The sequence below is a fragment of the Haliotis rubra genome, unplaced genomic scaffold (genome assembly GCF_003918875.1).
Source record: "Haliotis rubra isolate DU_JTF1 unplaced genomic scaffold, ASM391887v1 Scf635, whole genome shotgun sequence".
Classification (NCBI taxonomy): Eukaryota; Metazoa; Mollusca; class Gastropoda; order Lepetellida; family Haliotidae; genus Haliotis; species Haliotis rubra.
Window position 1 is genome coordinate 413034 of NW_025767341.1, and position 27860 is coordinate 440893.

At 43.5% G+C, this 27860-nt stretch overlaps 1 protein-coding gene across 1 annotated transcript; it reads right to left on the reverse strand.

Moving 5' to 3' along the window:
• Positions 1–27860, reverse strand: LOC124256676 (aspartate aminotransferase-like). Its single transcript, XM_046690648.1, is given in 13 exon segments — positions 1–459; positions 1318–1494; positions 2089–2242; positions 3576–3658; positions 4822–4895; positions 4898–4934; positions 5734–5799; positions 10574–10664; positions 12522–12561; positions 13322–13385; positions 14266–14393; positions 14962–15099; positions 27590–27860. Coding segments are annotated over 13 exon segments (1296 nt in total). The 5' UTR covers positions 27786–27860; the 3' UTR covers positions 1–411.

Genomic DNA, 27860 nt, shown 5'->3' on the forward strand with positions numbered 1-27860 from the left:
CTTCATATATTTGCATTTTTCGGACTCGTGGGGAATATATTGATAATTGATAATCAAATACAAACACATATCTGCAAAGTGTTCCTTGGTCATAAGACTTCATTTTTTAGAGTGCACTGACATCTGTCGCCTCCATCGTGTTTTGTCACTGCTAGAAGCTCCGTAAATTTCGCAATACCCCTCGTAAAGGAAATTGTAGGTTTCTAAGTGTTTCATGAGCTGCTGATGTAACCGGTATCTAAGTGTTTAATGAGCTGCTGATGTAACAGGTATCATAGATAACAGAATACAGATAACAATCTACGTTTTTCACGAACAAAAATACCTACATTGGTCAAAAATTACCCCGAGTTCGGTCACGTGATCATGACGCGGTCACATGATCATGACGCAAGAAACTGTGATGACGCCTTATGACTCTTGTTCATCTTTCAGTTGTAAAACCCAGTTCTTCAAGGCCTGCAACAAAGAACGAAACATAATGTATCTATTATTGATACGTCAATATATAATCAAATACACATATTTTCATGTTAGCACTGGCAGGATTACATATTTCTCACAAATAGGCGAATTGTTCAATGCTAATAACAGACGCATCTTCACTACCATCTATTTCCTTTGTTATAAGGAACCGCCTTCGTGGTGTAGTGGTTAGAGCGTCCGCCCGGAGAGCGGAAGGTTGCGGGTTCGATCCCCGGCCGCGTCATACCAAAAGACGTTAAAATATGGTACTTGTTGGTCCCTGCCTGGCGCTCGGCATTAATGGGTACAAGGACTGGTCCGCTCGGAGTCAGTATAATGTGTCTGAGTGGGGTATTCATGCTTCACTGCGGCATGGTATCTCAGTGGGCTAGCACTATAAAACCAGCTTAAGTCTGGGCTAGTACAAGCAGCCGCACATACACATACACACGCATGCACGTCGTCATATGAGCGAAATATTCTCAAGCACGACGTTAAACCCAATTTCACCTCACCTCACCTTTGTTATAAGGTTAAAAGTTGGAGCTAGCGCCCACTTCAGAACACCATACATCGCTGCATTAGCGAGCATGGCGCCATTTTGCGTTTGAACGGGAATCCTCTTTCAATGAGTTTGGGTTGTTTGGTTCGTTTGTTTTTTAACGCCGCTCTCAGCAATATTCTAGCTATATGACTGCGGCCTGTAAATAATCGAGTCTGGACCAGACAATCCCGATGATCAACAGCATGATCATCGATCAGCGTAATTGGGATCGTTAAGCAACAAAAAAACAAAACTTGGGTCAGTTGTTCCATACACTGGAACCGACACTTCTCGCTTCCTTCTCTTACCATTATTCCATCGTAAACAGGGGTACAGAATTCTTGGACAAATGTCTCTGGTAGAGGTTCATCTAACCCTAGCTTTCTGCTGTTGGCGAGGGCGCCTTTGCCCTCGAAGTTGACGTAGCATAACCTGGTCGTCAGTTCCGTAAGCGGGCGGAGGTAAGCGGGACCACTCGCCATCAGCTGTAAAAGCGTGGTCAGATTCAGATTGTGATCTTCAAGACGACACAATAAAGAGCCTACGAAAATACATACAAAATTAACGCAGTGCAAATAGTAACTTCTAAGATGCAACTGAGAAGACTTCTAACTAAAGTAAGAAAATGTATTCGGATATCAGTCCTTCAATAATGTGATCATCTTATTCAGTTCTGCTGCTAAAGAGTCGCTAGCATTCACTGAAATACATTACATCAGCGATAAGCGAGACAATTTCCACAGAAACGATTGCAGTCAGATATATTCAGATTGTTTTCGTTGCAACAATTTCACATGAATTCATTAAGTCAGAAACCTCTACAATGTTTTCGTCTACTTAAGATCATTAAACTCATAATACTTCTACCTCACAGGTAGCCTAGTGGTTAAAGCGTTGGCTCGTCACGCCGAAGACCCGGGTTCGAATCCCTACATGGGTACAATGTGTGAAGCCAATTTCTGGTGTCCCCCCGCCCTGATGTTGCTGGAATATTGCTAAAAGCGGCGTAAAACCAAACTCAGTCAGTCAGTCTACTCACAGGACTTATGCAATACACATGGAAGCACACATGCACTGACCGCTACGGATGCCTCCTTCAATAGTGCATCACACATCTCCTGACACGTGGTGAGGCCGCGCAATTTCAAGGCCGCTCTTATGACCTCGAAATCTGGAAAGACGTAGTAGCCAGCCTTCGGAGTCACCATCTTCACCCCAACCGACCTCAGCTCTCTGCAGCATCGAAACGTTCAGATACACAGCTAAAAGTAGAGTGTGCCCAGCTCATGTACTCTATTCCTATAAACATACCACTGCAGTACGTGTTTCAGCTGATTTTTATATGAAGGCAAAATACTTCGGCCACTGTCCACAGTTAAACTCACAGGTACTTCAGCCTTTGTATTTACACAACAGGGTTTTACACAGACTTTTAAAAATGGGAGTCGTGGTGACTTACAATATTTATTTTTTGGGAGTCATTTTCAATATTTGGGAGTCATGAAATTTTAATATTTCTTTATGTAAATCATTCTCAGTATGTAACTGAAACTACAGCATTGTTCAATTCAAACAGCCAGGATTACTGTCTCCTCTGAGTACTCTGGAACAATCTGCCAGCTCTGTAAAAGTCAAACTATCATCGAACAATATCTTTTTTGTCTTATCAAATCGATTTTATTGAACTGAATAGTGAGGGCCACCCATAAAACTTGCGTCAAGCTTGACTCGTATGATACTATTTTGAGAGTCATTTACAAAATTGTTGCGTCAAATACGCAGGAATCACGCGTCATGTAAAACCCTGACACAATCATCAGCATACATATAAGTCAACCGGTAAATAATCGATTCTGGACTGGATGCTATCAACGTCTTACTCCTGACCGAACCCCATCACAATTCATTTAATCGCCCCTATCGACAAGGCTTGGTTACTTGGGATCTTTTACATCCCGGAAGTGAACCCGCGCATGTGCACAGAGTCCGACGCTCATGATATTATATCAGTTTTACATTACACTGGAGATCATTGTTTGTTTGGTCGAGATGACCCGGAGAAGTCCGTGTCATCGGGTAGATCGTATTGGTTTACCATGCCTGTATGATCCTGGTTTTGAAGGCAGTGACACGAGTCGAGGTATTCTCAGACATGTTCCAATGTGAATGTTGTTGAACATAGAGATTCTTTTTTCTGGGTTACATCTTCTTTTTATTCTTGAGTACAACGTTTCAGGGCTTGTTTTGGCCCCATCATCAGGTTAAACCCTCAGCCCCATCATCAGGTAAAACTGGGATTTACCTGATGATGGGCCAGAACAAGCCCTGAAACGTTGTACCCAAGAATAAAAAGAAGATGTAACCCAGAAAAATCTCTATGTTCATCAAATATCATCTTCTAAAATGCCAATCAAGCACGTGAATGTTGTTGGTAATGAAACACAATCCTGAAATCATGTGCTACTGTTAATGCACCACTTATTTAAACACAATACTGACGTCACGTGCGTGCATGATAAAGGTACTTTAACTCAATCTGGTCACGGTCACATGTCTGTACACGCACCTGCAGCAGAAGGAGGACACGGCCACCATGATCCGGGTTGTGTGACGGATGTACTCATCACAGGACACCAGGTCACCAAACATCTGGAACAAAGTTATGTTCCGTTAATTATTGTGTTTCCCTTAATACCCTCGGAGAGCGGAAGGTCGCGGGTTCGATCCCCGACTGCGTCATACCAAAAGACGTTAAAATATGGTACTTGTTGGTCCCTGCCTGGCGCTCGGCATTATTGGGTACAACAAGGACTGGTCGGCTCGGAGTCAGTATAATGTGTCTGAGTGGGGTATTCATGCTTCACTGCGGCATGGTATCTCAGTGGGCTAGCACTATAAAACCAGCTTAAGTCTGGGCTAGTACAAGCAGCCGCTCACACACATCCACACGCATGCACGTCGTCATATGAGCGAAATATTCTCAAGCACGACGTTAAACCCAATTTCAACTCACCTTAATATCCTCAATCTTACCATTACTCCTGTATCAGTGAGTGAGTGTGTATGGTTTTACGTACGCCACTTTTTGCAGTATTCCTGCAATATCACGAAAGGGGTGGGGGTTTAGCACATTGTACACATGTGAGGAATCGAACCCGGGTCTTCACCGTCACGGCCGGACGATGTACCTTTTGGCTGTGTTAGTCTCAGCAAACAAGTAGTTGGCGGTATGGTGAACTACTGAGCTGTCAGGTCAGATGGCATTCTATAAGGAGGTCAATGGGACCCATCTTTAGTCGACTCACGAAGGGGCGGTGGGGTAGCCTAGTGGTTAAACCGTTCACTCGTCACGCGGAAGACTCAGGTTCGATTCCCCTTATGGGGACATTGTGTGAAGCCCATTTCTGGTGTCCCCCGCCGCGATATTGCTGGAATATTGCTAAAAGCAGCGTAAAATTCACTCACTCACTCATTCCTAATCCTGCATCAGAAGTAAATAAAAGTTGATATTTTCCTACCCTCAAAATGCAAATTTTAAGATATAAGAAAAACGTTCCCTGTTTCAACGGTCACCACTGAATGGCTGCCCTGTGTATTTCATGGAGAATGACGTTGTTCCATGAAGATAGATAAATCTACACTCTTGATAGCTACTTTATAGCTTCACGAAGATGACTTAATGGTTTCACAGAACGACAAAGCCTGAATCGATAATCAGATGATTGGTTGGTAACTGAAAATTAATTCTAACTTTGATGACACCGGTTGCTATGTCTACAAAAGGCGTGATTCTCACTTCTCTACTCACTCACCTTTGCAGCAGCAAACTGCATTGGCGCCGGTGCACAAGAATAGGTGTGACTCGCTTCGCCCTTGACAGCAGCCAAAGGGACGAGAGCTCAGGTGGGTAGATGTGATAGCCAATCTGTGGAATAAAAGAATACAAAAATTCTGTGTTTAATAGCATACAACTCATTCTGTCCCTTATATACTCATGCCAATAATGGTTGTCACCCCTTTCAATTTTTTTAATTGGAGAGGGGGTGGGGGGAGGAACAACCATTATTGGCATGAGTATATGATAATGACGTTGAATTGTGTTCCATTGCTTCAAATGGAATGTACCCTCTTAAATGCACAGATGCAACATTGATTGTGTGTTTTTGGTTTTTTATATATTTGTAAAATTGCGTTCAGCAATGTTCCAGCTAAAGAGCAGTCTGTAAATAATCGAAGTTGTAAATCCATACCATACGTTGTTATAAAATAAGGTTGATACAGAATATGATTTATAATATTGATTCATCAATACAGCTAAATGAATTAAAAATCGAAGTTGTAAATCCACACCATACGTTGCATATGAAATATGATCGATACATTGAATTCAAGAAATGATCGTTGCATATGAAATTCACATTTTTGTGTGTGCCTGAACACGAAGGTATTACTGCATTCAGGGCAGCTGCTTACTGTTTGGTAATATTGACTAAAACGTACAGGTATAAGTTGGCAAAGATGTTACAATCATAAATCGTCACATGATCACGAGATAATGTCTTTCAAACATTAACCGTATGTAAATCAAAATGCAACAGCGATTTTCGATCTGTAATTGTCACCGACTTCGGTTCCGTGTGTACGCGACACACTATTTATAGGCTCTCAGAAATGACAGTTGGTGACTTTGTCAGTTTTTCCAAAATCTAAATAAACAGTCGTACCCTCCAGCCCCCAGCACTGGCCCACTTGGACAGCCCACTACTGATGATGGTTCCCTCAGGGTAGTGCTGAAACACAAGACAAGAACGGGATGTGGTGAACAGGCATCGATATATGGTACAGTCAAGGGCAATATGTGATGAACAGGCGGTGATATATGGTACAATCAGGGGCAATATGTGATGAACAGGCGGTGATATATATGTGTACGGTGATATGGTCAGGGGCAATATGTGATGAACAGGCGGTGATATATAGTACAATCAGGGGCAATATGTGATGAACAGGCGGTGATATATAGTACAATCAGGGGCAATATGTGATGAACAGGCGGTGATATATGGTACAATCAGGGGCAATATGTGATGAACAGGCGGTGATATATGGTACAATCAGGGGCAATATGTGATCAACAGGCGGTGATATATAGTACAATCAGGGGCAATATGTGATGAACAGGCGGTGATATATGGTACAATCAGGGGCAATATGTGATCAACAGGCGGTGATATATGGTACAATCAGGGGCAATATGTGATCAACAGGCGGTGATATATAGTACAATCAGGCGCAATATGTGATCAACATGGTACAGGCGGTGATATATAGTACAATCAGGGGCAATATGTGATCAACAGGCGGTGATATATAGTACAATCAGGGGCAATATGTGATCAACAGGCGGTGATACATGGTACAATCAGGGGCAATATGTGATCAACAGGCGGTGATATATGGTACAATCAGGGGCAATATGTGATCAACAGGCGGTGATATATAGTACAATCAGGGGCAATATGTGATCAACAGGCGGTGATATATAGTACAATCAGGGGCAATATGTGATCAACAGGCGGTGATATATAGTACAATCAGGGGCAATATGTGATCAACAGGCGGTGATATATAGTACAATCAGTGGCAATATGTGATGAACAGGCGGTGATATATGGTACAATCAGGGGCAATATGTGATCAACAGGCGGTGATATATAGTACAATCAGGGGCAATATGTGATCAACAGGCGGTGATATATAGTACAATCAGGGGCAATATGTGATCAACAGGCGGTGATATATAGTACAATCAGGGGCAATATGTGATCAACAGGCGGTGATATATGGTACAATCAGGGGCAATATGTGATCAACAGGCGGTGATATATATGGGTACAATCAGGGGCAATATGTGATCAACAGGCGGTGATATATATATGGTACAATCAGGGGCAATATGTGATCAACAGGCGGTGATATATAGTACAATCAGGGGCAATATGTGATCAACAGGCGGTGATATATAATAGTACAATCAGGGGCAATATGTGATGAACAGGCGGTGATATATGGTACAATCAGGGGCAATATGTGATGAACAGGCGGTGATATATGGTGCAATCAGGGGCAATATGTGATCAACAGGCGGTGATATAATAGTACAATCAGGGGCAATATGTGATCAACAGGCGGTGATATATAGTACAATCAGGGGCAATATGTGATGAACAGGCGGTGATATATAGTACAATCAGGGGCAATAAGTGATCAACAGGCGGTGATAGGTAGTACAGTCAAGGGCAATATGTGATCAACAGGCGGTGATATATAGTACAATCAGGGGCAATATGTGATCAACAGGCGGTGATATATGGTACAATCAGGGGCAATATGTGATGAACAGGCGGTGATATATAGTACAATCAGGGGCAATATGTGATGAACAGGCGGTGATATATAGTACAATCAGGGGCAAATGTGATAAACACGCAGTTATATATCATATATTAGGCGCAATACATTTTCATCTCGGCTGTTTAGGGTTTGTAGCAGGGACATGTGCATATACCTGTGACAGATGTTGAAAACGCACTAGTTGCATATCGAAGTACACATCCTTAGAGGCAAGTGTTGTGATTACGATTATGTACCTTATGACAGGGTTTTTAGTCTGGTAGTGAGTGAGTGAGTGAGTTTGGTTTTACGCCGCTTTTGTTCCAGCAATATCACGGCGGGGACACCAGAAAAATATTTAACACAAATTCGAACCGGGCTTTTGGAACACGCTTTAACCACTAGACTACCCCGCCGCCCCTTTAGTCTGGTATGTTCAGAATAGGTAAAATATTGGAAAACGCTATGGAACAGTACGTAGCTCGTGTCAGTATAAACATCGTTCATAGCTAGCAACTTAGTCTGTCTCACAGTCCTTGAATGACATTACTTTCCCTACTGCCTAGCCCTCCCTGCAATACTAAAGCCCTAAATGCAGCAAGTCGCAGTCCAAATTTCGTCAGGTTCTGAATTTCCCATCTCACTGGGGCTCCTTTAGACTAATGCTTAGTCCCTGAATAATATATAATTTTTGATAGTAAGAAATACACGTACATCCATTTAAATTGAAAAGGAGACCCTGTGAGTTAGGAGATAACCTGGGGAAATCTAGACTTGCTTCATTTAGGGCTTTAGCATTGCAGGGAGTGCTAGGCATTAGGGTAAATAATGTGGTTCAGAGACTGTGCGACAGACTAGGGCTCCTTTTCAATTTAAATGGATTGATCTATTATTATCCAAAAATAATATATGATCAACGACTAAGCGTTAGTCTACGAGTAACTCAGATATACGGATTCCGCAGCAATGACACCCTGCTTAGACAACTTGGTGAATGTAAATACACCCACTGTCAAAGAGCTTCGTCACCTGACACCTGTTTGAGTAGCGACGGATTGTGGCATAACTATAACATCTATCGACTATGTAAACACTAAGGAGAATACCTCATTGAATAAAGGGGCATCATTTGGTTCCCCTTAACCTACTTGCGTGACCTCCCCATACAAGGCCACAGAGACGCTATTCTGACGTAGTTGGCTTTGTAGAGTTGCGTACCTAAAGTGAACCATTCTCTTCCCACAGAGGTTACTCCTGTCATATCTTCCTACGTAACCTCTGTTCTAATACGGCCCTTTCATGGTGTGAGCGTTCAAGACTCGTGATTGGAGGCAATCAGATTTAGTTGTGCAATCAGCGACGTTGTTTCAAAAGTGATCATTCGCAAGGCCTCGGTAATTTCCGTATGCTTCGAGAAAACTAAACTTCTTCCCCTGCGCGATGCGCAAACGTTTCTTCTAGACAGAACTCAGTCATGTTATGGCGGATCAGTGGCGTCTCCATCGCCCTCGTTGACAACGGACAAGCTAGCCATTAAACGTCTTGTGTGTAACATCAACACAAGTCGCCGGCAGATGGGGGATATTTGTGCCCCCCCCCCTTTGCTTGTGTTAGTCAAGTTGAATCTAAGTCGATGTAACACGTGTTCTGATTGGATAGAAAGAAGGGAGATAATTCGTGTTGCGATCTTTTGCCGCTAGGGGATTTTTCGAGAACCCGGAAATATGGCCGTATTAGAACAGAGGTTCGTAGGAAGATATGACAAGTAACCTCTGTGGGGAGAGAATGAAAGTGAACCAGAAACCCAAGAACGCGGAGTCGAATTTCACATCGGCCCAGATTACGTACGTTTCTTGGCGTGTCAGGGGAACACCTGTGCTCGTGGGTTCACTAAACTGGTACACGCCTAAACCTTTGGACTTTCTTTCGGCATCAAGTATACAGTTCAAAGCGGTTTTAAATGAAACTCCAAGGTTACAATTCCGTTCTTACACAGAGCTGAATTTGTCTTGATACTAAACACCATTCGTTAAAATGTATTGTGTCAAAGCTTCAGGACGAAGAAGGAAACGGTCCACCATATTATGTCAATAGATCGTTGTTGTGGCCCTTATAACACTAGTATATAATACCTGTGTATTAAACACATTTCTTTCTATCAGACATCTGTAGAGTGCACACAATTACTTGCATGACAATGCAAATCAGAAAAGAACAAGGGGTATTGTGGGTTCATCATTAGTGGAACATGAGGCACGTATTCCTCTCACCAACCGGCTCTTTTGATGGAATTAATACACATACCAGTGTTAAGAATTATTCATGCGTGTATACAGGCACAGGGGCTTGTAACGCTAGAAACTGCCATTAGGGTATGTACTAGTGGTGTTCTGATTAATTTAAATAATCGAAGATTGGTCGCAGTGACCAAACGACCAAGCAATCGATCACATTTTCTCATGATCGAACATAAACGATTTTGGAACTACTGTTTTAATCTTTGAAATACTTGACAATGGAACATATCGTTGAAGTTGTCAGGGCCTGAAAACGTGTTTAATTCCTAGAAAACTCACTTCACTAACTGAAAAACCATGACTGAATATTTCTTGAAGACTCCGGGAAGTTTATGTTCATGATATATTAGTCATCATGTTATACATATCTGCAATAACAACCTGGATAGGAAAATCTGAAAAATGACGCTAACAAATTTTTGTCGATGATTGTTCGTTGGTAATGAAGCAATCATCAATTGTGAGATTTCAACCAATTCCCAACACTAGTATGTACGGTCACTATAAACTAGGATAGTGCTTGGCACGTTAGTGACAAAAAGGATAGTGTTACAAGACCCTGTGTATACAGGAAACTATGTTTTAAAATACAGGCCCTAATGAACTGACGAATTCACGAAGCGTTACAAGCCCCTGTGTATCAGTCGAAATGGTATAAAACTATGTTTTAACAATATCAGGCGTTAAAACGAACTGACGAATATCACGAACTGCTTTTGGGCCCCTGCCACTTGCCGTGTATATCAGTCGAAATGCGTATAACGAACTTCTGTTATAACGAACTAACATTAGTGGTCTCGTTGCGTTCGTTATAACCGTACATTTCTATAATATGTTTATACCTACTGAAAAGAATGTCACATAAAGTACGTACCTTCGCAAGTGTCACATGACTTTGAGTGTAGTGAAGTCTCGCATAGATCTCGTCACTCAGAACAATCACGTTGTTCTTTCGGAAAGCCTTACTGTAATAAAACAGTCGCTGTCAGACAAGCACTTCAGCGCCGTACATATAAGAGTGAGTGAGTGAATATGGTTTTACGCCAATTTTAGCAGTATTCCAGCAGTATTACAGCAGGGGACACCCAAAATGGGCTTCACACATTGTACCTATGTGGGGAATGGAACCGGGTCTTCGGCGTGACGAGCGAACGCTTTAACCACCGCCCTCTACATATAAGAGGTCCATTTACATGAACTAGCAGCAAGATCATACGTCAGCACCTGTACACACTAATCTGAGGCATTAACTATAAACGTAGACTTCTCGAAAACAACAAACAAACCAACAAGTGATTTACGCACATCATCACTAATGACTGTGCGTCAAACTGCCTCCATGGTGTAGTGGTTAGCGCGTGTGCCTGGTGAGTAGATGGTCAAGGTTCGAACCAGCAGCTGCGTCATACCAAACAATGTTGTATAAATGTTGTGTTTGTGGTTACTTTTCCTTGTACGATAACAGGATAAAACAAGAACTGTGTCTAAGGGGGATTCTTGCAAAACTGCGGCGCGATATTTCCAGGGCTACAGATAAGGGCCGTATCGGTGTATGTACGGATAAAAAATATACACGATACGGTAGGAAATAATTCAGAAAACGTAGCAGATACGCACCACAGCAATTGTGTACGGTCTTAGAATCATTTACAGACATATTTATCTGAAAAGTATTGTTTAATTGTTTATTGACCGTTTACACCAGAGTAGCAATGCTGCCATGCATATATGAAACGAAGCACAAGTTTAATGATACACCATTAAATTCCATTCAGTACTCTAAATGTACTCTTATTGTTTTCCAGTACTCATATATTGAAAAAATAAGGAGTACGCACTCCTGTTGATGTAGAAAAATTATCTGGAGCCCTGTATTTCAATAATTGTTTGTTTTTCCTCACATCACCTGCTGCACCTTACGCAATTGTATTGTACATAAACACACAAGTGGTAAGCGCTGTCCAGGACAGCATTCCATTCCTACTAAAAATCTATCAACTTATCTATTTAAAAAATTGCAACCAGCGTGATCTTGGCCTTTATTCACCAGCAGCAAATGGGTAACCTATGGGATAAGGCATATGACTATACCCTTCAAGCGCTGAACAGGCAGCTTGGGTTATCGGGGAAATACCGGGAAGCCTCGTATTTACGCCCTGGGCTCAATTTCGAATTTGACCCATTTCATCTAAGAAACATTTTTTTCTGAATTTAAGCCCTGGGCTTAAATTCGAGAGGAGGTAAAATACAACAAAGCGTTGTTCCTTTTAACTTTTAATGGAACGAATCTTATTCCATGAACAAATTCAACCATCTTTTCAATATAACTATTATAATTTGAGAGAACTCTTTTAAAATTCAAACTGTTGCATTGAAATAAAGGCTTCGGTCATTCGTCCGCCTTCGGAAACAAAGAGTTCAATATTTTTGGGGACTTTGCATTTTGGAATATTCACAAAATTCTTTAAGATCACCATAACTTTGAGAATGTGACCATCCATGCAAATGCCCAAGACCACGGTAAATCTGTTCTTATCGTGTCCAGTAGTGAGCCCATCTCAGTAGTGAGATCACACTAAAAGTAATTTCAAATTTAAGGCCATGGGCTTAAATTCGAAAATCAAAGCTTAAATACGAGGATTCCCGGTAATGCCCTTTGCGTTTAGAACATGCCCGTACGGCGTAGAGTTCTGCGCTATATAAATGGCCTTATTATTAATATTCTTTTCGTGGTCATACATTCACCTTTGGACACAAATACGCTCGCCTCTGAAGACTCTAAGACTATACCATTCTCTAAACCTACTAATTAGATAGATTACCTCAGTGCAACCAACTGGGCATCCCCGTAGCTGGTTCCGGCTGAAAGAACAGGCTGTTGTAATACAAACAGGACGTGCGCGACGCCATGGTGACGGTTCATACTTACACACGTATTTACTATGCGTAAACAGTTATATGCAGATACGTATATTATGGGAGAAAATGATAGATGTCAGCTTCTGTATTATAAAGAACACAAGGCGTAAGCATATACTTCGAAACGCTGTGTTGTCTGATGAAGGAGTAAACACATATTCGGAAACCTAATCCTAAAATGATGAATGATTGAGCATTAGACTAACATGTAGTCTTTGAAATAAACATATTGTACAGAAACAACGGCTCCTAAATTAGATTGATATATTATGGTAAATTAATTCAATCCTGCCACAATTCTAAACTTGCATGGGATGTAGTGGGCACATTGTGTCAGGGTCTGTATGAGTGCGCATAAAACATTATTCTGAAACATTGTCAACGGAAGTGAGCTTAAACCTTGTGTTCTGTAACACAGAAGCTGACATTTGTAAATTCTCTCCCTTATGTAAATCACTTGATTTTAAAATTAGTTTTATACATGCATAACGCATTCATGATATATGCTTATTGTTAGGACATTGAAGATTAGGGAAGAGTTTTTTCACAAAGTATATTTTCAGTTGACACTTTCAGGGAATTGTTATGTTACGAATTTATCTTGTATGCATACATCTATTGTTGTGCCTGATCCGTCATTGCTACATTGCTATCAAGGTAACTCATCAACCCGCCAACTGGCCATTCAAAATAGTTCACTTACTGGGATTATCTGGATTGTTCAGAATCAGAAGCTTGTTTCCGGTCACATGGTTTGACTCGAGTGCCTATCAGAAAAAAAAGATTATTATAACGATGTTATGCCATTGGCTAACAGGTTCTACTACACTTTAATGATCTTGAACATCCATGCTTTTGTACTAATGAAAAGGAATTTTTAAATTCATAATATGGGTATGAATAACCGTAAATAATGGTAGTCTTATAAGTTGACACACCATCGATGAATCCGGATTTGTGCTGCATTTTGGACATTGCTCTAGCAACATCTCAATGGCATCCCAGAAACCCAACAATGTGTCCTTGAGCCAAAGAATCCATCATACAAATTGGAAAGATACAAATTCTGCAATCGACCGGAAAAACCACGGCTTTGGTCATGCTGTTCTGAACTGGGCGCCTGTAGAGATACTTGGCAAGCCAACATTGAAAACCATAATTCCAGCCAGTTCGGAAATGACTTTTATGGTCAGTATACTCCTCTGCTTCGGGAAGTTACAAAACAAGTGGCGTGAATATGGTTTTACGCCGCTTTTAGCAGTATCCCAGCAACATCACGGCGAGGGACACCAGACATAGGCGTCACATATTGTACCCATGTGTGGAATCGAACCCGGGTCTTCAGCGTGACGTGCGAACGCTTTAAACACCAGGGCCCTTATTCTCGAAACGTTCGTAGCCCTAAGAATTCTTAACTTTGATCGTAGCCAATGTGTTAAGAATGGGCTTAAGAAGTTCGTAGGGCTACGAACGTTTCGAGAATAGCTAGCCAGGCTACCCCAGCGCCCTGACGTCTCAAAGAACGTAAGGTCCGCAATTTCGGCGACTATTTTTCAGTGGATACATACTTTTGCTCGGTAATGTATTTCTCGTGGCAGCACCATGCCGAGATATACTGTAGGATATACGGTGGAATCTTAAACTAACCTGCTCCAGCAACTCAGGTGTTAGTTGCCAGTTGTTGTCAAATGAGGTGGGTATTATAACCGGTTTCTTCCCTGCCAAGACCGCCTGAGGTTCATAAGTCGGCCACGATGGTGCCAACAGCAACACCGCTGTCCGCAGACAAAGTCATATATATCAGACAACTTCTGTAAACATAATCTGCTGTACAATATTATTTTCGGCGAATTTTAAACTGGGCAAACATAGGTACCTTAAAAGGTTCCTATAATATCAAAACAGATTATAATTTTGAAACCCGCCTGTGAAGACTCCAGTTCCTATGGTTGTCTGGCCAGGGTTGTACACGATTGAGCAGGCCCCATTACCCATGCTTATCTCTCCATGGCACCACTTGACAACTCCGTCGACGGAACCAGCCCCAATGTACCAATGCCTGTCTCGCCAAGAGATTGTTCGGAAGAACAAACCCCAACATTCCCGGCACGTCGTCACTTTCTAAAGCTGAATATACCTCTTGAACCTCTTATTGGTTGAGAGTAGGTTACGCCGCTTTTACCAATATTCCAGAAATAACTCAGCGGGGAACATCAGAAAATGGGCTTCACACACTGTACCTATGTGGGGAATCGAACCCGGCTTCACGAACGAACGCTTTAACATTAGGCTACCCCACCGCCCTTTGAGAGACAGAAACCCTACTGCGTGCATTGTACTCACTCCCATTGAAGATGTTCAGGAGAAGGTAGATGAGCTCCTTACTGCCAGGGCCAGCAATTACGTTGTTAGGGTCGAGGCTATCCAGAGAGTCATATCTTGCATGGAAGTTACAGATTCCCTGTCGTAATTCCGGTAAACCTGGCAAAAAAGAATAGAAGAAAATGCAACAAAATCATTTGCATCAACGATACGCAAAGGCTATGTCTTAGTATTTATTCAGCGCAGAACCATTTCCGAAATTGGGCGTTGGCCCGTGCTGGTATCTGCCGAGACATTGCCACGCGTGTGTCTTAATATCAACGAAGCAAAGTCTCACTAAGCCAAGCACTCACATACTTTGGTGCAGTGATAATTGTCATCTTGGGTTACAAGGGTCGATCAAAAAGTACGTAGCCTAACTATAATCTCGATGTCCAATGCTTGGAAAGCTTCCATTTTATTTTGAAGGAATCGCTAGCAAAGCCATATCCAAAATTTCACATGTGTGGGTAATGTGGTTAACCAGATATTTGTCATCACAACACATTGGGGTATAATAGTTCTAACAAAATTGCAGAAAATGAAAACGAATTGTCTTTTGGTACCTCTTGGATAATGGTATGCCCTCAGGTAATGTCATATCAAATATGTTCTGTAAGTATCGGATGACTTCCCGTCATGATCAACAGTCAAAGATTTGGATTGCCTGATTTATAATATAGTCGGGGACTATTTTTTAAGGACACCCCCATTTTAATCTTTCTAAAACATTGTGTCCAGATATTCAAGCTGGCACTGTTTACAATATATTGTGAGCTGACACTTGTGTGAGCATTCAGTATTGGCGTAGAATCTGGTTCAGTGATGAATCACGATTTCTATTGGAACGACGCGATGGAAGAATGCGGGTGTACAGACGACTTGTAAACGACTTGTCTTTTGGTACCTCTTGGATAATGGTATGCCCTCAGGTAATGTCATATCATATATGTTCAGTAAGTATCGGATGACTTGTAGGTATACCTGTAGGTATGATATCCCAAGAAGCCATCTATAAAAGCATCACTTGAATCCATACTCCAGTTTGCATATCAAAGCTTACAAGAAAGGCTGTTCAGCTGCCTCAATAACAACCCTCAGGTTAAAATATCATTATTCATAATACTCAACATCAATTCATTGTTCAAGTATAATCCATCGTTTATAAATGTACTTTCAATGAACATTCATTTTTTTCCAAGTCAGAAATGAATTTCATGCATATCAAATATAAAATTCTTATGACAAGCATGGGTTACTGAAGACCAATTCTATCCCGGATCTTCACGGGTGGTAATGACAGATTGAAGATCGAGGATAATCAGCAAAACCATCTGACATCAAGGGACATAACTCTCTCCAAGAAACAGCAATGTTTTGTGACCGGCCACCTGTGCCCTCTATGAATTAATGGAGATGGTTGTGTTCAATGTTCAGCAGCCTGACCTCAGTACAGCGACATCTCATTCCTTACTGAAGACATAATACTGTTTCGCACACGGCAATCAAGCCCTTTTCACACAGAAAGGTGCCTTGCTTATTTGAATTTCATCACCTCTGTGCCGAGAAATGCTCCTGCCTTAATGTACACAGGCGAGGATTGTGTGATGGGTCCAAATACATGTAGTATTGCTTTCCCCTGCACTGTACCTGCCCTTATTCTTGCACAAATCTTAATTAAAACATACCATATTTGGGGTTATGTATTCACAGGTCACATTTAAAAAACTTGAAATCAGATTTTGCATGTTTCTTAATACTTTACTCCTAAAAACAGAATATATTTGTTCCTACGACTATTGTTTATTTGTCATGTCATAAGAAAAGAGATTAACTGTAGTTATATGAAAGAATCAGGTTTTCTTTTGAATGGAATAAAACACTGAGAAACAAGGATTTGGATTGCCTGATTAATATATAGTCGGGGGCTATGTTTTAAGGACACCCTCATTTTAATCTTTGAAAAACATTGTGTCCAGATATTCAAGCTGGCACTGTTTACAATATATTGTGAGCTGACACTTGTGTGAGCATTCAGTATTTTGTTTGAACCCTTGGCATCATGTATGCATAAGTGAAAACATTAGAATAAGCTATGCCCTTATGATTACGTCATCTGAAAGGGGGATGGGTAGTGTCTCCAAAAGAAGCTCTTTCAGTCAACATGAAGGGGGCAGTCACTTTAACAAGCGATTGTAATTTCAAACTGCTTTTTTATGAACTTTAATATCTAAGTGTGATTCTAGGGGACTTCTATCAATCTCAAACACACAAAATATTTCTTTGCATATTTTGTTTCCTGAAGTTTTTCATGCATTTATTGTAGATTTTGCGTTTTTTGAGGGTACCAAGATAAAAGGTCAAACAAAATGGGGATCGTGAGACTGGAACATAGCGAAAGATTGTTGCTTGAGCTTGACAGATTATGAAGAAAAATTAAACATACAAATAACTGCAGTTGTGTCGTTTTCTTGGTGATTCTACATACTTTTTGATCGCCCCTCCTATCTCGTCAACATTCGTATAACTAAGCTAAGCATGCGGCCTGTTAAATGGGTGTAACTTCAGTTGATTCAACCCGCATAGTATTCGTCAAGAAGATTAGAGGATGGCACTGGTTATTTTGCTTTTGGGCTAATAATACATAGTTAATTGAAAACAGTAGCGCGGATGGGAGCAGTAACAGGTGGTAGGGCGGTAGTAGCAACTTCAACGAAGGCAGAAGATGTAACATTAACGAGGGAAGTAGACGCAACAACCGATGACAGTAGACGCAACACAAACGAGGGCGGTAGAACCAACATTAACGATTAACCAGAAACAACAAGCGACAACAGGCTGAAGCAAGGACAGGGCTGACTAATAGAAAACAATGAGTTCCTAATTTATTGTCCCAAATTACCTCCAGATATACCTGATATAATTTGGCGGAAGTGTGATTCATGATTCATGAACAAATGTACATCTGTTGCACAGAACTACGCGGCATGCGGTGACAACGCCTATTATTACCGAACTAACTGATGTTGGAAGAAAATGCATATTTAGCCAAGTTCAAATAACAAACTTGTGTATGCAGTTGTGAAGTAGTGGGTGGTAAATGTTCAGGGTATTCAGCATATACACTGCATATGGTACAGATAAGTAATAAATCGGGCATACATCTCTTTAAACGTGCTCCAGATGAATTTGTTCAGTTTGGCTTGAATCATGTCTTCGTTTAAACCTCTTTTCATGTACAGCTGTCGTTTTTCATCCAAAAAGTCTTTATTCAGCTCACGTGAACGTGAATACATTTGTCTTATACCTTGCTCTTCGAGATCAGCCATCTTTTTTTTTCCTGTTGTTTTGTGTGACATCACTTAATGATTCATCATCATCATCATTTTCCATTTCAGGACATTGTTTATCGTGTAAATGTCTTTGTAAGTTGTGGTTATTGCTAAACACTTGACCACAATAGTCACAATCTGACAGTGGACGTGGTGCCTTCACAGGAGAGAAGTTGTCGTCTTCCTCCCACTTCCTTTTAACTTGGGGTATTCCAGATGGACCCACTGAAGACTTTACGGGACACCAGTTTCTTCTGTGTTTTTGCAAATCATGCACGTCTTGAAACATGAGTCCACAGTCATCACAAGATTGCATGGTTGGGAGGTTTTCTTCACACGTCTGCTCACGCTGAAAGTCTAACTCGGACGGAATTGTCCTAGCTTGGAGGTCTCCTTTTAAACTGAATGCATTGGGACAAAGTCGTAAATTGGGAGGTGTTTGGGGTTTTAGATCAACCAACAAGTAGCCATATGGTTTCTGGATAGCCCTTTGAAACGGCTCCATGAAATGGTCTGTGTTACCTGCCTCGCCAATGTCATGATGGGTTGTTGATCGATAGGGTTGTTGAACAGAAGCAGATAATGGCAGTTTCTTCGTTGTGTGGGATCCTTACTGAAATACAAATTTTGGTTCAAGGCTATCACTGAGAGATTACGATGATGACTTCCTTCCGTAAAAAGATCTGTAATGCGTGGATCTTTGCTCGTGTAGACATTAAGTCGTCGAGGATAACCACATTCACCACATGGGGGTCCAGAAACGCATCCTTTTCCAGGTCAGAAGGAATGCCTGGATGAAATTCCACATAGGGATAAACATGGGTTTGAATGGTGTTATACAAGGGCTGCCATCGTTTGTAGAGCCATATAGTACGTTCAGGATAAGGTTTAATGGTTATCCTTTCTAGAAGCTGTTTCACTAAGTAGGTTTGCCCGGAGACGATCATGGTGAAAGGGTGTATTAGTCTAGATTCTTCCAAAACACCCACATGTGGCTGTACGGGTTGCTGCTGTTGCTTTTGTTGCTGCTGCTGGTAGTGGTGGTGCTTTTGTTGCTCATTTTGCTGCTGCTGCTGCTTGATATCTTCTCCTGAATGTTTTGTTCGAATATGACGGGACAAGTCATGAGCCCAAACATATTGTTTGGAGCATACGGGACATGGATGCATAATGATGTTCACACATCGACACTACAAATGACACATTTAGCCTTTTGTCTCTATCTAAAAATCTTTTTTCATTCGCTTTGTTGACTCTGCTTTCATTGTGTTTTCCCTATTGATGACACTTTTTCTTTCTCGCTTCAACTTGGCTTTAGCCTGTTGAACGATTTGTTGGTCGGGAGACGTGAGAGCATAAGGTGTCTGTAGAAGGGGTAGGTCCATTTTGACGCCTTGCTTCTCATAATAGATCACATAATCATCAACGTTAGTAAAGGCCTTTAGCCTGCAAATAGTAATATTTGGTCCATTTCTTAGGGTCGTCCAGATAGGGTCTCCAGTATCTTCTGTTCATTTTCTTGTTCCAGTTGAATACTGACTCTCACACAGAGGTTTCAGATGAAGTGTCACTATCACTGGTCCACGACTAAATGAAACTAAATCACCGTTCTGTCCTTCATATAGATATCCACAGTCTGTACATTTTTTCAGTTTGAAGGGTACATAGACATCTCTTAAGGAGGAGGGCCACGTTAACTATAAGTGACACATAATGCAGACACATATCTATACACTAGCATATCATTTAACCTTGGGTTGAAAGTAAAACGATCAAGAATATCATTCAGTGAATGTCCTCTGGCTTTCATCATCACATAAAACAAAGCACACAGTCCACAAGTTTTACTGTTTTTACTTTGAAGTATCCGTGTATTGTGTTAGAAAGGAGCACCATTCCTTTGTAGAAATGTGTGGAATGTCCTTTGATAATACTCAGGCTTTCTTCCCAAACTGTAAAAAAATTCTGTGTGTTTTGAATCTTGCATCCAAATAACTATCCAGTGTTGTCCAGGATGATGAGAGGCTTGGTTAATCAAAATATATCCTTTGGGATATGTGGATATAGTTCGTGGTAACTGATCGACAAGCACTTTGATTTTCATCCCTTTAGTAACACTGTCTTTGTTCAAGAGGCATCGTAGTTGTCGTGTATTCATGGTGTTGCTAATGTTATGTGCTTCGTCCACTTAAAAAATCAACTGATCCTTGCTCTAAATGAGACAGTTGATACCTTCCGGAAGCGCTGACTTAAAATGTAACTCCAAATGAAGGTTGCCTTGTTTTAAGGTATTCAAACAGTCCCCCTTCTATGCATTTGGGTTCAAGCGTAAATTGATCAATAGCATATCCCTTATTGAAATCTTTTCTTTTACTGGGAAAGTTCCGTTAACATTAATAACATTATTTTTTCCCACGGGGCACGCGGTCATTGACCCCTATGAAATTAGGTCAGCCAGGTGTTCAATTAGGTCACCAAACTTTGGGACTATACCCGCCCTGTTCTCCAAGGTCATTGACCCGTGTGAAATGAGGTCAGCCAGGTGTTTGATGACGTCATTTGGGACTATTCCAACGCCTATACAACATACATGTAATAATATTTGATAATATTTCCACAAACAAAAACCCAAAGGAGTTGTCTACAAGATCAGCTGTGACTGTGGTGAGGCCGATGTTGGTGAAACCCGCCCCATAACCTCAGAATTAAGGAACACCTAGCATCAACCAAGAAATCAGACCGTAAATCAGCTATCTCTGAACACATAATCAACTGTCCTAATCATTGAATCGGACAATGTGGAATTATTATACAAAAACCTCCAGGACTTCACCAAAAGAAAACTGGCAGAAGCAGTTCAAATCCGCCGACACAAGCCCTCAATCAACAGAGACCAAGGATACCTCATTCCACCCACCTACAATGAACTGATAAAAACAACAGAACAGAGCACTCCAGCCATCATTGCCAATTAATCCCATCTGCCATGTATACTTTGTTCCGCCTCCTCAACCTTGGCTTCCTCCCGTTGTTATTATATTATTACCTATTCCATTGTTGTTGTTGTTAATCCCTTTGATGTATTCCCTCATGTTGTCTTACTTAATCCCTGTTTCATGTCGCTTCTGTGCGGTATTACCTTACTCTTGCTTGACAACGGTATAAGAAGCTATACCGAAATGTCGCAACATAAGAAATAAAGAAGTTGTTATCCATAAAGTATTATACTTTTCTATTATCCATCAACTTATAAAATGCCAATCAAACAGATCTATTTCCTCGCTCTGTGTCCTCGTTATATTATGGACACATCATAGCAAATAGTTTCCTTAACTTCAGCAAACGAGAACCAGTTCAAATCAACAGCGATCAAGGATACCTCGTTCATCTGCCTTCAATAAATGAATAGAATATCAGAACACTCCAGCTATCATCTCTAATCCCATCAACACTGTGCCTTTGTAGCCAACAGATTTTATTGAAGCCACTAACAATGTATTTGCACACCTTAATCCGAATCACACCTGAACAGGATTAAAATACCCTGTGACACTCATGCGAGTTATTTCACACTTCTTTTCCTGTATTAAATGACCCCATGGTGGCTTCCAAATGGTGAAAGATGTTTCGAGGCTTCCCTTTCATTAAATATGCATGCAATCCATTCCTTTGAACTCTACCCATGAAGATCCGGGATAAAATTGGTCCTCAGTAACCCATGTGTCGTAAGAGGCGACTAACGGGATCGGGTGGTCAGGCTCGCTGACTTGGCTGACACATGTCATCGTATCCCAATTGCGTAGATCGATGCTCATGCTGTTGGTCACTGGATTGTCTGCCATATAGCCGCCATATAGCTGAACTGAGTGATTCTTGTCAACAAGTCCGAGTTTCCTAAGTAACTCTTTTTTGCGATATGCAAACCCGATTTTATTTGAAGTTTGCATGTTGGCATAATCTCGAGAGAAACCTGTGTGAAGCTGAGACTAACGCCTAGTCTTTGAATATATATTTGATAGAAGCAAATATTTCCAATCTAACAGGGGGCGATGGGGTAGCCTAATGGTTAAAATGTTGTATAGCCCCTATACAACAGTTAAAGCGTTCGCTTGTCACGCTGAAGACCCTAGTTCGAGTCCCCACGTGATTACAATGCGTGAATCCCATTTCAGGTGTCCCCTGATATCACTGGAATATTGCTAAAAGCGGGGTAAAACTAAAAGTCACTCACTCACTCCAATTAACCGAAAAAGAGACCGAAAATTCACAACCTGAACCTGTGTAAATCTAGACTTGTTTCACTTAGAGCTTTATCACTGCAGACAGGGCTGAACAGAAGGGAAATAATGGCTCAGGGAATGTAAGAAATACTACGTTACATTTTGCATGAAACTATGTTACAGTTGAGGCGTTACCGGGTTACTGGGTTGGCTTGAATGTTTTAGATATTCAGATTCAGACAGCCCCTGTCAAGCATGGAACACACACATAGCTCTGTCGTTTGTAAGCCACTGGCGGCTTGCTGTACAAATATTGAAAAGGCAAACCCCATAGAGCGATGCATCTTACAAAAACAGTTCCGCTCCATGAAGAAATAAAATAGGTGTTTCCACGTTGCACTATTGGGGGTATATTTCAAGTACATTTGAACTTGCTCACGAAGATTTCAAAGAGCGACAGACGACTCATGCTGAAAGGATTAGTAAGTTTGCAAAACGTTATAGTAGATATGTGGAGAAAGTATTTTATTGACTTGCCTTTGCACGTGTTTATGACGAGTGCAACGAGAGGGGAAGGAAACGATCGCCTTTTGCTACTAAATGGTAGCGATTCATAAATATACTCATCATATTGTCGGAATCGAACACTGGAGTCTTTTTAAAGCAGCGATTTCTTAAGCCAAAGAAAAGGGGTTTGTTGCTCTTTGCTCATGCTTAACATCATCATCATCATCATCATCATTATAATAATCGTTATAAAGATAAAACGACTAACACCCCAAACCTTCTGTTTTCGCTATTACTACAAACAGGAGTCTAAGACTTCATTAGCTTCATTTGGAATACCACCAAGAAAGATCATGTTCGTTTTTCCTTGCATTCCACCGCGACTATCGCCTCCGCCATGCCACGATGCCGCCACCTCCATCACCATGGTCCTCCTGGTCCTCCACGACCTCCGCCGCCACCACCTCCACGGCCATATGGTCCTCCTGGTCCTCCACGACCTCCGCCGCCTCCACGGCCATATGGTCCTCCTGGTCCTCCACGACCTCCGCCGCCACCTCCACGGCCATGGTCCCCACGACGACCTCGCCCTCCTGGTCCTCCACGTCCCCCCTCCGCCGCCACCATATGGTCCTCCCGTCCACGGCCATATGGTCCTCCTGGTCCTCCACGACCTCCGCCGCCACCTCCACGGTCATATGGTCCTCCTGGTCCTCCACGGGTCGCTGCCGCCTCCTCCGACCATCATATGGTCCTCCTGGTCCCTTCCACGACCTCCGCCGCCACCTCCACGGCCATATGGTCCCTCCACGGACCTCCGCCGCCCATATGGTCCTCCTCCTGGTCCTGGACCTCCCTCCACGACCTCCCTCCATATGGCCCGCCACCTCCCACGGCCATGGTCCTCCTGGTCCACGACCCCGCCGCCACCTCCGGCCCGGTCCTCCACGACCTCCGCCGCCACCTCCACGGCCATGGTCCTCCTGGTCCTCCACGACCCCGCCGCCACCGCCACGGCCATATGGTCCTCCTGGTCCACGACCTCCGCCGCCACCTCTACGGCCATATGGTCCTCCTGGTCTCCACGACCTCCGCCGCCACCTCCACGGCCATATGGTCCTCCTGGTCCTCCACGACCACGCCACCTCCACGGCCATATGGTCCTCCTGGTCCCCACGATCCCCGCCACCTCCTCCTGGTCCTCCACGACCTCCGCCGCCACCTCCACGGCCATATGGTCCTCCCCGGTCCTCCATCCATGGTCCGCCACCTCCACGGCCATATGGTCCTCCTGGTCCTCCACGGCCTCCTCCTGGCCGCCCGCTCCACGGCCATATGGTCCTCCTGTCCTCCACGACCCCGCCGCCACCTCCCGTCCTCCTGGTTCATGGACCTCCGCCGCCCTCCACGGCCATATGGTCCTCCTGGTCCTCCACGACCTCCGCCGCCACCTCCACGGCCATATGGTCCTCCTGGTCCTCCACGACCTCCGCTGCCACCTCCACGGCCATATGGTCCTCCTGGTCCTCCACGACCTCCGCCGCCACCTCCACGGCCATATGGTCCTCCACGACCTCCGCCGCCACCTCCACGGCCATATGGTCCTCCTGGTCCTCCACGACCTCCGCCATATGGTTCCTCCTCCCACGACCTCCGCCGCCACGGCCATATGGTCCTCCACGACCTCCGCCGCCACCTCCACGGCCATATGGTCCTCCTGGTCCTCCACGACCTCCGCCGCCACGGCACGGCCATATGGTCCTCCTGGTCCTCCCACGACCTCCGCCGCCACCTCCACGGCCATATGGTCCTCCACCTCCACGGCCATATGGTCCTCCTGGTCCTCCACGACCTCCGCCGCCACCTCCACGGCCATATGGTCCTCCCTGGTCCTCCACGACCATATGGTCCTCCTGGTCCTCCACGACCTCCGCCGCCACCTCCCGGCCATATGGTCCCTCCTGGTCGCCACCTCCACGGCGTCCTCCACCCTCCGCCGCCACGGGCCATATGGTCCTCCCTCCACGGCCATATGGTCCTCCTGGTCCTCCACGACCTGCCGCACGGCCACCTCCACGGCCACCTATGGTCCTCCTGGTCCTCCACGACCCGCCACCTCCACCGCCATATGGTCCTCCCACCTCCACGACCTCCATATGGTCCTCCTGGTTCTCCACGACCTCCGCCGCCACCATATGGTCCCTCCACGACCTCCGCCGCCACCTCCACGGCCATATGGTCCTCCTGGTCCTCCTGGTCCTCCACGACCCCCGCCGCCACCTCCACGGCCATATGGCCCTGGTCCGCCGCCACCTCCATATGGTCCTCCTGGTCCTGCCACGACCGCCATATGGTCCTCCCGTCCTCCACGACCTCCGCCGCCACCTCCACGGCCATATGGTCCTCCTGGTCCTCCACGACCCCCGCCGCCACCTCCACGGCCATATGGTCCTCCTGGTCCTCCACGACCCCCGCCGCCACCTCCACGGCCATATGGTCCTCCTGGTCCCCCACGACCTCCGCTGCCACCTCCACGGCCATATGGTCCTCCTCCGCCTCCACCTCCCCCTCCCTGCTTGGCATTACATGGTTTAGCATCATTCTGTTATCGATTTTGTGTTTTTCTGGTAGTACCACATCAACAACACTTGAGTCCTTGAATGTGACAAAACCAAACCCACGAGACTTGACAGTCTGTGGGTTCTTCATCACAACACAATCGACCACTGTGTTGATCGCAGAAGTTGACTTCACGGCCTCTGCATCAGTGTTCCATAATACTGACAAATCAGCACTTTGCCAATTATTCGCGAAACAAATTCTCTTGCATTAAATCATACATTAGATGAGAAATTTGTCTCAGGATTAGGACATAACGCTAACTTCAAATACAACCGGGGAAGTCTGCGTTATCCAAGTTCCCTTATGTGTGTTAAAATATTGTCTTGGCTGTTTTCTTTGCAGATTCATTTATTCGTGTGATAAGAGCTTCATCATGATCATCAATTCCACACTACCTTGCTCGTCATCGTTGACCATCGCTGTTGACTTTAAATGGGATATTTGTTTTGCAAATGCAACGCTGTATAGAAACGCATGCGTATGACTGGAACGTCACGCCATTTTTACCAATATTCAAATATTACGGCGGGGGACACCAGAAATGGGTTTTACACATTGTACCCATGTGGGGAATCGAACCCGGGTCTTCGGCGTGACGAGCGATCGTTTAAACCACTAGGCTACCCCACCACCCGTGACTGGTGACCAGCCTCACAGAGCCGATTAACTACTAGAAGCGTCAACGCCATTGACGTTCCACGGGTCATTCCTGTGTCAGGTGGGCGTCACGAAGAGATGACGTCATGTTGCAGTCAACAGAAACCCGTGTCCGCGAGGTGGAACGCTGTCGACGACCTACATGTCACTGTGTATCTGATCAAACAGTTTGGTGTTGATGTTATGCCATGCTGATCACACGTTAACTGACCCCAAACGTGACGTTGTGTTGCCGCACTTGCCAGATTCCTCGATGCCTTTGATCACAAGAGGTAAAACTGTGTTCTGCAAACTTTTGTGCTGATAATCATTATGATGTCTATGATTCTGCAATACATCCGAACACAGGTTTCCATGCATCCAGTTCACATTGGGCCAATGACATGTTCATTCAGGAATTTGAACTCCTTCGTGTATTTACCCAATCATCGTGTAGTGGGACTCTATTTTGTCGATATCATCAAAATTCGATCCGTAACAAACTTTGAGCAGTATATTTTATCTATGAATTTCATTGTCCGACACAAAATGCAAGCTCCCTTAATATCTTATTACTTTACTATATACATGTGTCGTAGGCATAGACATGTTTGTATATTCTTTGAGTTAAGTTAAAGTTGTGTTATCTACATCTAAATCACAGTGCTGACAATATCCATGAAATATCAGCAGCTTATTATCATGACCATCAGCACAGCCATGTACAGATCAGCTGCCTGCGTGTAATTAACCCTAATGAACCTTAGAGTATGGCCGGTTGGCCACGGAAGTTTAACATTGTGGATGAGGTGCATGCTGGATACTGCAGGTTGACCATACATGTATCGTAATACGATACGGGGCAGCCTGACAGTCAGTATAGTATATAGACAATGAATTCTTAATGTAACGGGACTTGACCCTCGGACAGGTGGGCTGACGATTGCCTCTGTAATGCTGCCTGGCCGTTGCTGCGCTATCATGCAATTGCATATTTAGATGCCGAATAAAGTGTTGTGGACCCACTGATGGACTTCTGTGTTTGAAGAGACAGATATCCCCCAAAACGCTTTAACCAGCCCGGGATACATGTATATAATCTTTCATAGCCCCCCACAGGGCAAATCATTGAGCGTGGTGCCTCAGATGTCAATGTTGTCCATATCCACGATTTGAATTAAGAACGTCTATCCTTTACTTCAGTGTGCCCGGCAAGGGTGGACTTTGTACATCAAATGACGACAATGGCGTTAGGATTAATACCAACAATCAAATCAAATCTATGTTCCCTACCTTGTACCTGTAGATAGGCGTTTTGTCCAGCATTTTCCTTCAGACTGTCAAGTGCAGTTTCAATGACCGGGAACGGCGCTTGGCCAAATCCAAAATGATAGACTGTGTGACCCTCCTGGATCATTTGACGTATCTTTTCATTAAACATAAGATTCGCGGCTGGCGAGTGACCGAGGTTTGATTTCACTAACGCCATCTTCCCTCTACCAAGTTGGTTCAGACAGCTGGTTTGAAATGACAGCGACTTATGTCTAAAACAGCTCGCCAGCAA